Raw genomic sequence first — 12,062 nt, forward strand, 5'->3', positions numbered from 1 at the left:
AGTATTAATAACATGAAACTCTTATTTGAAATTTTTATTCCAAACAGCATTAGCGTTGGTCATTTTGATTTTTGTGAATCAGTTCAAAACGGAATCGGATTTATTTGTGCTAAACCTTCACAAACATTCACAAGATTTCCATGTCACTTTAATATATTGAAGTTCATATGTTAAAATGTTTTAGTTAAAATACATGTACACTGAAAAAAATTGGAAACAGTTTCACCCAAAAAAGTTATATCAAATTTCACAAATAATTACAATCTGTAAGGAATACATTGAGTTAAAGTGAAAATTGGAAGTACAAAGACTAAAATAGTATTTTATTGTAAAACATACTGCAAAAATCTTTCATTTACAACATCTTTTTTTTTTTTTTACTGTATCGTTAAATATCGTTGTGTGTTGTTATGACAATAGATATAAATGAAAGTGGTTAACTATTGAGTTATTTTAGTGAATAATTTCTGGGAAACATGCCTTAATTATGTTGAACTAGATTTATTAAGTAAGTGATTTAATAAATCAATATAATAAAATCTAAATTATGTAGATATATAGATTTTCACTGCCTTACCAAAAAATTAAGTTTGTTCATTTCTTTCAATCCATCCTCCAGCTATTTTTTTTCATTACCCTCCCTTCTTCTTCTTCTTCTTCTTCTTCTTCTTCTTCTTCTTCTCATATGCCTTCTGGATGGGTTCGTTCACTCTGCTCTTAATTTGATGACTAGCAGCTGCAGATCGTTCTGCATGCAAGTAAACATCCAGGTTTCCGGAAACATCCAACATTCTGATTAGCATTTCTTTCTTTTTCACATTCTCTCTTTTCTCACTCCTGCATATTTTAGTTCTCCCTTACATCCACTTCCACAGTTTCCACATGCTTCAGTGCCATTATCTGCATTTTCTGGAATGTCCAAATGTCCACACTGGCCAAACTGAAGCAGTGTCCTTTTTTAGGGCAATTTAGGGCAGAAAGGAAGATTCTCTACAGGAACTGGGGTACATGACTTGCAGGTCTGCATGGTTGTAGCTTTCTGTTTGAAAACAGACTACTTGCTCTAATTGATGTTTACTCAGAAGTTCTGGAGACACAGTCACAGTCCTGAAGGATGAAGCTGTCGTGACCAGAGCACAGATGCAAATGCTTGGCCAGTCTCCTTCAGCCATATATAACAATTTCAGCCTATTTACCTTATTATTCCATGTCCTTGGTATTATTATTATTAATGATTCATCTTTCACAGTAGTCCAAAGACAAAAAAAATGTATTTCATCAGAATATACACAATTGGTCAAAAGTTTGGAATAATTAAGAATTGCTTTTTTTTTTTTTTGCTTTTTTGCTCACCAAGGCTGCATAAAACATACATATATATATCTCTCAGTTATTTTTGATGCTCTGATATTAATAATGGTATCAATGTTAAAAACTTCTTTTCATGATTTGTTGATAAATAGAAAGTTCAAAAGAACAGCATTTATTTGAAATATAATTATTTAGTAAAATTATAAATTTCTTTACTGTCCTTTTTAGTCAGTTTTGTGCGTCAGGTATCTCTTTCTTTCTTTCTTTCTTTCTTTCTTTCTTTCTTCTTCTTTCTTTCTTTTCTTTCTTTTTTCTTTTTCTTTCTTTCTTTCTTTCTTTCTTTCTTTCTTTCTTTCTTTCTTTCTTTCTTTCTTTCTTTCTTTCCTGAACTTTTGAATTTTGTTTACAAAAATATTGAGCAGCAAAAACTATTTTCAATATTGATGATAATAACCATTATTAATAACTGAGCACCAATAATAATTGATAATATTTAAGCAGCAAATCAGCATATTGAAATTTTAATTTCTGAAGGATCATGTTACACTGAAGCCTGGAGAAATATTGTTGAAAATTCACCCCTGGAGAATAAATTCATTATTTGCTATTTTTTTATATGTATTTGTATATAATTTATTTTAAGTTTTGATTATGTTTCACAATATCACAGTTTTACTCTGTTTTTATCAAATAAATGCAGCTTTGTTGAGCATAGAAAAATTCTTTCACACACAAAAATAAATGTAATTATTCCAGACTTTTGACTGGTAGTGTATAAACGATGATTTTCTTTTTGGCCGATGTCATGAACTCTTCTCCAACCTTCTGACTTCATTCTGGTAATTAAATCAATTCTCAAAAATAAAATCAAGCCCCGGCCAACATTTTTTTGTTTAAAGATTCTGATTATAGAAGTAAAATGCGTTTCAAACACCATTTCACATGGGCTTTAATGTGTACTCTTGCGTCATTGTGCTATAAAGTGATAATTTCCAGGTAAGATTCTCTTCAAACTGTTGCTCCACCATGACAGTGCGGTGGTTGATCTAAAAGAGAAGACGGGAAATTGTCTGCTCTTGCACGCTTGCAGTCATCCTGAGAATGCACCGTTCTGTGCTATCAGTTCTTTCACAATGCTATGCCACGTGAAATCGAGCTTGCATAACTAGAAGTGTCTGCGTAGGGTATGTTCTCTTGGCGTCTTCATTAGTTTGCCATCTCTATTGACTGTCAATAGCTCCGTTTAGTCTGCTGTTTTCCAGCCAGATACACTTCACACACTAAACCAGCACGACTGGAGGGAAAGACGAACAGCTCGAGATGAAGCATCGAATCTCCAGAGAGAGAGAGAGAGTGGGTTGAGGCAGATTTCTCATCAGTGGGCAGATTTTCTTCATGGCCGGAGACCAACACATCAAGAGCCAAGAGCAGATGGCCTTACAACAATAACATTTCTCCACTTCTCTCCATTTTCTCTTCGTCTGTACCTCCTCTCTCATTTTTACCTTCTCCTATGAGCTCTACACTGTCCGAAGTCATCCACTCATTCTTTCCACATGTTTACCTTTGTGAATGTTAATAGACTTGCCTGGAGGTTTGTTTTGCTCAATCAGAGATGTTCATGAAGAACTGAATTGTGTATAATTGGGCCTTATGTATTTTTTGGACTGTGCTGTAAAGAGAAGCTCAGCAGTGGCCTTGGTAACATCAGTTTTCCTGTGGAGATGCTGGCTTGTTTGGCAAAAGGAGCCAGATCTGACTGCTTAGAGCTGTCCAGACGAACTCCTCTTCTCTCTGCTAATGGCTCTCTCCTTCTCTTCCTCAGGGCATCTGGCGTATTCCAGTAGATGATATCGATCGTCCTGGTAGTTTTGCATCTCATATGAACAGATCCATCGTGCTCTTGCTGGATGTTCTGTCTCAACTGAAAGATCACCACACTTTACTTAAAATCTCCCTCATGCTTCAGAGAACCCCTGATCAGGGAAAGTAAGAGATTGCAGATATTTAATTTGTTTATTTTGTTTGGTTCATTTAATTGAATGTGCATATTTATAACCGTAAACGGAGTGAAGTAGTCTCTTGAAATGAAGTGTTGCTAAATGCTTGTGAACTATTCAGTTAACCTCGTCTTGCATGTTTGTTATGAATGTTGTTTGAAATTTTTTAAATGTTCTTTGAAAATGTATAGCATCTCATACAGTTATCGTCCATGTCTGTTTTCCTTTTTTGCTATATATGAAACATATGGCATGAAGCATTTAAATGCAAGGACATATATCTTTTTTTGTTGTGTGTTATAGGAAGTACTTGCGAGATGTGGACCGACAAGTTTTGGCCAAGCGAGCATTTTTTTTCACTGTAAAAGTGCTGGAAGACAATCTGGATAAACTCACAGGGGTATGAAAACTACATTCTCGTTGGTTTTTTTTTTGTTTGTTTGTTTTTCTCCAAAGGTTTTGTTTTTGTGTGAATTGGCGAAGGGCCCTTCCTGAATGGAACATGCAATGGTCACTTCACGGAAGTGATTTCCATTTTATGATCGTGATCTTCGGTTAGTAGATCTTGCGATGCTTTTTAAAGCAAAGTTGGGGTTTTCAAGTTCACACACAAATATAAGTAGAATAGGCAAATTAAATTTATAAGACAAAATATTTTTCGCCAGTGATAGAAATCTGATTTAAGACTGTAGTGTAAGCAAGTTTAGTTTGAAAAAGTTTAAAAGTAAATAAGACACAATTAGACAATATTTGAATAAAATAATATTTTTTATAATTTATAATAATTATTTTTTTTGCTTTTTGTGTATGTTTGCTTTTTTAATGTAACTTTGGTTTTGTGTTTTGCTTTGTTTTTGTTTTAGAAGGTTTTTGTTTTTGTTTTTTATTATATGTTTGTTTAATTTTTTTATTTAATTTCTTTTTAGAGAGTTTTATTTTTGATTTCATTGTTGTTGTTTTTTTTAATGTTTTTTTTAGAAATAGAAGCTGATCAGTGGCCTTAGTAGCATGTTTTTCCAATGGAGACACTGCCATGTTTGGGAACTAAGACTCAAGCCAGATCTGACAGCCAAGGATACGCTTATGTTTGTGCTAACACATTAGTTAATGCCATCCCAACTGCTCGAAGAACAGAGTGATAACTTAATGCCTGTGCTTCTTTCAGTAGACATTTTACATTGTGAATTAAACCAGATCCAGTAGTGCAAAAATGTTCCTTCCTCTCTCCTAGTGTCACAGCCTCTTTAAAGTTTGCACTTATCATAATATATTAGCATACGTCTTGTTTTCTGTCAGCAGAATCAAGATTAGCCATTTTTATATATGTGTTATTCTCTTTCTCAGGTAAGTGTTCCCCCTAAACCGTCTGCCACCTCTATGGGTGAAATGATGACTGCGGATGTGTCCAACCGGCCTCCTGCTGTGGAGGACCCCAAATCCTCCCAAACCACCCAGCCTAAAGCAGGACTCCCCAACACCCCTAAAGCTTCAGGAAGTGAGACCGGACCTCCCGGTATGCCTCAGCAATGTTCAGCCACTCTTCAGCTCTCCCTGGAACCTTTAAATCAGGCGACAGGGTCCACCGTTCACCCCAGAGAAGGTAATTCAGGACTTGTAGAGCCTATGGAGCTTGGCCCGGGATCATGGCCAGGTGCCTCAAAATTCAGAGAGCCTCAAACACCTGTTGAAACTGGACCACAGGAGCAGGGGGTGGTTAAATCGGCGGCAGAGGAGGCCGATAAGGTCCCAGAGAGCAGTCGGGCATCAGAGCTGTCACTGGAGGAGTTAAGCATTAGCTCAAAACAGCAGCAGCTACAGAATCAGGTGAACGCAGCTAAAGGAGCACTTTCTATGGTCACAACACCAACAGCCAGCAACCCCACACCTCTACCCAGCACTCCTGAGGTGGGACTACAGCAGAGGCCCAGCAGGAAGAGGAAGCTGCTGGATGACGTGGAGTCGGGCAAGACGCTGCTTTTGGATGCGTACAGAGTGTGGCTGCAAGGTCAGAAGGGCATGACCTATGACCTGCAGCGCATCGAGAAGATCATGTCTGAGACCTACATGCTGATTAAACAGGTGAGAAAAGATGCAAGTGGGACTTGGGGGAGTGTGATATTGACAAAAAATCAAATATACATTTTTTTCTGGAATTTTGTTGAAAATTCGACAAAGTTATTTGACATTTGCCACCTCCAGGAGCTTTTTTACTTTTATGATGACAGTTTTTCTATCCTAGATTTATGCATTTATAGCCTAGCCTAGATGTATGCATCATCTTTTGTCAAATTCTTACATTTAGTCAATAAATTAAGTTTGAATAGTAAGACACTATAGGCTGGTACTAATAAAATTAAATTATTATCAACAAAATAAATTTTTGCAGTGCTGAAGTGGTGCAAAAGCTGCATCTAAAGTGGCATTTAGAGGTATTTACACTGCAGTTACAATTGCATAAATAATGCTTCGGGATTAATATTTAAAATATATGAAAAAAATATATTGAAATATTAATCTTTTTTAAGTTAAAGGATAATTTAAGTATGAATCTAAAACGGCCAGTAGGTGGCTGCAAGTCATTGTCTTAATGAGTGAGTCGTTGAATCATTCATTCACTTGCTTTATTCGAACAGCTGATTCATTCAGGAACAAATCAAGTGACTATCTTTATGAATAGATCACTGAAACATTGATTCTTAAAAAAAGAATTGATTATTCAGGAAAGAAACACTTCTGTTTGTTGCTTGGTTTTGTTTGAAACTATTTTTGTTGACGAAATATAGCAAATTTAAAATCTAAAATTTAACTCACAATATTAACTTCTTGTTTATTGAACTGTTATGTAATTATATAACTGCCATAAAATTTTATTTTTTAATTATACAATTACATAAATGTATAAAATCGGTATCACTTTATTAACATTTTAGAGTTACTATTTTGAATGTGAATGTGTGGTTTTTTTGGGTGAGTTTTTTTGCAAAATTTGTTAAAACAACAATTATTATATTATTGTATACTATGCATATCACACATCTCTATTAAGACTGGTTGTTACATTGGCAGTTCTCATTTAAACATAACGTGGTGTGACAGAAGGTTAATATACAATCACTGTGACAGGGAAACCCCACAACTTTTGTTGAACAAAACAGAGATAAAAGCACTGAGAGGATTTATGAGGGGAAGTCCGAAAAACCTGATACACTATAGCATGAAACATGTCATCTGTCTTGTTGTCAGCGAAACATCTCAGGCAATATTTACTTGGTGTCAGACTCAAGCAAGATAACTTAGAAAATAAAACGTAACGTGTTGTTTTTACATATAAAACATGCCACCACAATGCTAGGGTATCGCTGGTGCTTTTCCGGTCTGCGGTTACTAAGGTGTTCTGGGTAATTTTGTTTTTGTGTGTGTGTGTGTGTAGCCCACGCACAAGTTTATGATATTCTAATCTCTACATATGACTCAGGTCCTCCTCCGGGTGTAAATCTATTAGATTGTTTTCACAAGTAGCATAAATGGTGCAGGATGAATAACCTGCCGTTTAGTACTCAAGGATTTGAACAAAACTCCCTAACCATAAATATGACCAATAGTAATATTAATGCTTGCCTTAGCAAAAACAAGTAGTAAGTAATTGTTTTAGTCACAAAGCAGGCTGTAAAGAGGGATGCCTATTGTGAGTGAGATAGAGCTATATTATGTTATATTATACAGACATTAAGGCATCCCTGGGGAGAGCGAGCGAGGGCCAATTGAATACGAATGGAACTGTGGAAAATTACTGGTGTAGCTAATGATAGTGTAGCACACGAGCTCCATAGCATTTGTCATCATAGTGCTGAGTCAAGTATGCTATTGTATAAGAATACACCAAGAACCAGTGAGGGCTTAAAGGACCAGTTTTTGGCTTTTTATTTCACACTGAACCTCAGTCGACTTTGAATACATGAATATATTAGGATGTTGGACACAGTGCTGCGTAGTAACTGATTACATGTAATCTGGGTTCCATACTTGTAATTAGATTATATTACATTTCAAAATACTTGTAATCAGGCTACAGTTAATTTTTTATTGATTGCATTATTATATATTATTTGCACAATAGCAATAAATAATTTATCCTTATTTTTCATCTTTTAAATTTTCCTTTCTAAAAATAGAATACCAGATTTGAAACATTGTAAAAGTTTTTGTCACATGAAAGTAGCTAACTATTCATTTAATCGAACCTTTAATAGAAATCTTATATGTAAATAACATTTTAAATGTAAATATGTTATATTACATCACTTAAATTATATATTATATGGCAATATTTTTTAAATAATACAAAATTTTACATTGTTACAAAAAAAGGTTTAAAAAGTTAAAAATCATATATTAATTAAATTAAATTAAATTAACATGGATTCTTTTGACTTGGACCAGTAAGTAGCCATCTAGTACCCATCAAGAAGACCCTGTGAACCACATACCAGTGTGCTGAAAAGCATTCTGTGCCTCCTAGTTCACTTCATAGTGTTTTTAAGCAGAGGAAGCCTGCCAATTCACTCTAGAAATGGGTCTATGTTTTAAATAACAAAAAACAAGTTATGTCTCACTATGCCTTTTCCCCCAATACCATCATCAAGTGTTGAGCTCTGTATTTAATTACGTCAAGGTAAAAAACAAACTACAAAGTTACCATTAAAATATGTTATTAGTATGAGAGGTTAATGGCTCTAGCTGGCAGTACACACACACACACACACATACACACAGCACTCATCTAGTCCATTATCAGCCTCTACTTCTCTAACAGTGTATCACCTCTCATTTCCCCTGCCTGTGTAATTGCATCTGCTCTCTGAGTGAGTGTGTGTGTGTTTGTCTCAGTACCTGAGTCTAATTGTAGTGCTTGTCTCTGCATGTGTGTTTATGAATGTTTTTATGTGTGTGTTTGTGTGTGTATCGTGCAGTTGTTTGTTATGAACCATCTAATTCTACCAGTGAAGAACACATCTCTGATTGAGATGACAGTGGAAAGGAGGGAGATTTTAATGTGGCCCCTGGACACTGACTCACTGGTCAAATAGGCCCATCTTTACCTCGCTGATTGAGAAAAGGTTGTACGTGAAGAATTTAACAATCCACTTTATGTGGGGCCTGCATTATCAAGATTTAAGCATTGGAATGGATTAATTTTTTCATGAACTCATTGCAGTGCATTCTTGAATTTCCTTCTCTGCAGAAGATGTGTGTGGCACTGCCTTAGAATTTGGCTAAAATGTGGTTTCTTGGTAAGCAGCATAATAAAGTTGCCAACATTTTGAACAGGTTTCACACTGGGAGCGTTTTGAGGGGCTCTGATAAAGTGCTGCCTCCATAGACCACACACTAGATTTTGTAATAAAGCAGTTATATTCAGTCTCGTAAATGAGGGTAACCACAGTTATAAATGCACAGGAAATGTGAACAGTGAACTCAGTCCAAATTGGCAGTGATTGAAATAGAAATAACATTCTCACGCTTTATTCACGTAATTATGTAGGCAGATGTTTTTATCACTGGCCTGCAACATTCATTAGCATTTATGAATGGTGTTGCGCTCATTGGTGGTATTTCACTTATTAAGCTTCAGTGATGATTCAGTTCTACCACACACACACAAAAAAAAGACATGACTTTACTTTTGGTAAATATTCCATCTTGATAAAATTTATGTGTAAAAATGGTGCAATTACATAGAACATACTATTTTTACCTTTCCCCCCCATCTGTTAATTTAATAGATCTGAAATACACTTGAATGCATCTCTTCTGTCTGTAACATTTATAGATTTAATGAATGTGATGAAAGTGTAACTAAAAATATAACAGATGAAAGTGTAACTGCTCTGTATGCGTGTGTGTGTGTGTGTGTGTGTGTGTGTATGTACATACACACACAGATACATACTAAGGGAGTGACAGCAGATTATATATTTTTCTCTCTTCTGACCAATGTAATCATCCAATCAATATTTTTAATGAAATCATTTTTTTGTTAGTTTGTTTGTTTTTTCTATTGTGTATTTTTTATTTTCTTTGGCTATTGAAGCAAACAGGAATGCAAAATTATATTTGTTATAGTTTCTGTTCACCACTATATAATTTTACCCAAAAATGATGACTGCCACTTCTAAGAATCCTGGAAATGTGAAAAAAACTTAAATATTCTAAAAATATTCTAGTTTATTATTTAACTAGCAGTGAGTAAGTTTTGTTTAAATGTTTATAAATATTGAAATATATAAATATTTTAAAAACTTCTGTCAAATTAAAGTCGTGAACATGCAACAAAAAAAAAAAAAAAAAAAACCCGGCCCAGAAATGGTATACTAGACAGTACCCCTGAAGTCCCTCATGAATTGACAGGATTCATTGGGTAATGTAGTTGAGTAGGAACGCCTAATATCAACCAACAGTATAATAACTTACCAATGTCTGCTGGTTAAATAAATATTGAGTCTTTATAACATGTATTAAAGTGCATTTCCTCAAACAAGTTTTTGATGCAGTGGGTCCCTATCTTGTGACCATGATAAATTGATGTTTGGATACTAGTATTGTACCTGATGTGTTAAAACATGCCACAGTTTATCCATTACTTGAGAGTCCGTACCTAGATCCCTCTGTTTTAGCCAACTATGGACCCATTTCAAATCTGTCTTTTATTTCAAAGATCTTAGAAAAAGTAGTTCTGCAACAACTACAACATTTTCTAGATAAAAAAAAATAGGATCTTTGAGGTCTTTCAGTCAGGTTTTAGAAAACACCTTGTGACTGAGAACGCACTTCTGAAGGCTTTAAATTATATTCTATTAACTGGTGACGATGGGGATCATGCTGTGCTAGTGCTCCTAGACTTGAGCGCTGCTTTTGACACTGTGGACCATGCTGTGTAGGCATAAAAGGAAGTGCTCTTGAATGGTTTAAGTCATATTCCTCCAATCTAAGTTTTAGAGTTAACATTGGTGAACACTCATCTGAGGTAGCTTTTTTGTCGTGTGGTGTTCCCCAGGGTTCCATTCTAGCTCCTATTCTTTTTCCAATGTGTATGCTCCCATTGGGTTCTATTTTTAGGAAGCATGGTCTGTCATTCCATTGCTATGCAGACGACACTCAAATCTATCTGCCCTTAAAACAGAGTTCAGATGGTCTGGGCGTACTTATGTCTTGTCTGTCTGATGTAAATTCCTGGTTGTCTTTAAATGTTCTAAATTTTAATGAGAGTAAAATAATTGTGTTTGGTCCATCAGATTCTAAGTACGCCTAAAGTAAACCTAAGTGATTTAACCTCTTCTGTGAAGCCTTGGGTAAAAAATCTGGGTGTTATTTTTAATGATGGTTTAAAATTTGACAAATAGATAAATACAATGGTTAAATCCTGTTTTTTTTTTCTTCTAGCAAAAGTTAAACCGATTCTGTCTAGTAAAAAGTTTGAAAAAGTAATTCATGCTTTTATTAAATCTAGACTGGACTACTGTAACTCGTTGTATGTTGGTATTAGTCAGTCAGCCCTATCCCGCTTGCAGATAGTTCAAAATGCAGCTGCAAGGCTTTTAACGGGCACCAAAAAACGGTATCATATTACATCGGTTTTATGTTCTCTCCACTTTGGTTGCCTGTGCACTATCGAGTTAATTTTAAAATTCCTCTCTAGTGTTTAGTGTTTAAATCATTAAACGGTCTGGTCCCTACTTATCTCTCAGATTTATTGACTGAACATCGGCCCCTCTTGTCTCTCGTCCAGAGATTATTGTGCATCCCAAAGTCAAGGCTGAAATGCAGGGGTGACCACACATTCTCAGTAGCTGCCCCTAGATTGTGGAATGCTCTGCCCCTCTGTATTAGATCTGCTATTCACTATCTGTTTTTAAGTTTATGTTGAAAACGTACCTTTTTGACTTGCCATTTTATAAATGAGAATTTTCTACTGTGCTGTTTCCTTTCTAGTAATTATTTTGTATTGTGTTATTGAAATGTTTTTATTGTGCAACACATTGGTCAACCCATGGTTGTGTTTAATAGTGCTATACATTGACATTGACACATACTCTTTAAGTGTTACCAAAATTAGTTTGTAGAAAATGGATGTTGTAAACAGTACCAAATTACTTCAGTGGACATCAAAGCCGCCATAATGCACGGAATGAGCTTGTGTGTTGTAAACCTACAGCAGCAGTAACTTGTAACAGAAAATCTTTTGGTTCATTTGTCTCATCAACATATCTGGACTTGGTCAATTCATATCATGTGATTGTGTGCTTTAAAGGTTTTTCCATACTAAATCCATATTAAAAACATTAATTTAAGCTCCAGGAAGTCCTGGATTAAGGCTTTTGCAGTAGCTACAAACCCTGAGATTAACCACCATGAAACATCACTCCAGCTCTGCCATTGCTTTCTCTAGTAATGTATGCTGCAGAGATGCAGTCATCATAAAGCCGTTGTATGGGCTGATTGTATAGAAGGAATGTGGCTGCATTTGCATGCTCTGTACTGTGTACTATGCAATCATTGTGCATTCAATTATAGTATTACAGTATTAGCAGCATTTCCAACAGAATCTACAGAAATATGCATCTGTTTATGCTATAGGCCTGGTATTACCCACAACCCCTTATGTTAGAGAAAAGGAGGGATTTGTGATTGTTCTCTTTTGACCTTTTCAGTTGTAGAAAACATTTAATATAGCAGAATATAGCTAAATGCCAA

General features: G+C 35.3%; 1 protein-coding gene across 9 annotated transcripts in view; it reads left to right on the forward strand.

Annotated features, from left to right (window-relative positions):
- The window catches only part of LOC109044839 (calcineurin-binding protein cabin-1-like), an 84,930-nt gene that overhangs the window by 52,890 nt on the left and 19,978 nt on the right, over positions 1 to 12,062 (forward strand). For all 9 annotated transcript variants that reach the window (XM_042762747.1, XM_042762746.1, XM_042762751.1 and 6 more), the window contains 3 exons: positions 3,137 to 3,300; positions 3,615 to 3,711; positions 4,656 to 5,390. In XM_042762747.1, the coding sequence (XP_042618681.1) occupies positions 3,137 to 3,300; positions 3,615 to 3,711; positions 4,656 to 5,390 (996 nt within the window). The remainder of the gene's footprint in view (positions 1 to 3,136; positions 3,301 to 3,614; positions 3,712 to 4,655; positions 5,391 to 12,062) is intronic.

The sequence above is a fragment of the Cyprinus carpio genome, chromosome A8 (genome assembly GCF_018340385.1).
Source record: "Cyprinus carpio isolate SPL01 chromosome A8, ASM1834038v1, whole genome shotgun sequence".
Classification (NCBI taxonomy): Eukaryota; Metazoa; Chordata; class Actinopteri; order Cypriniformes; family Cyprinidae; genus Cyprinus; species Cyprinus carpio.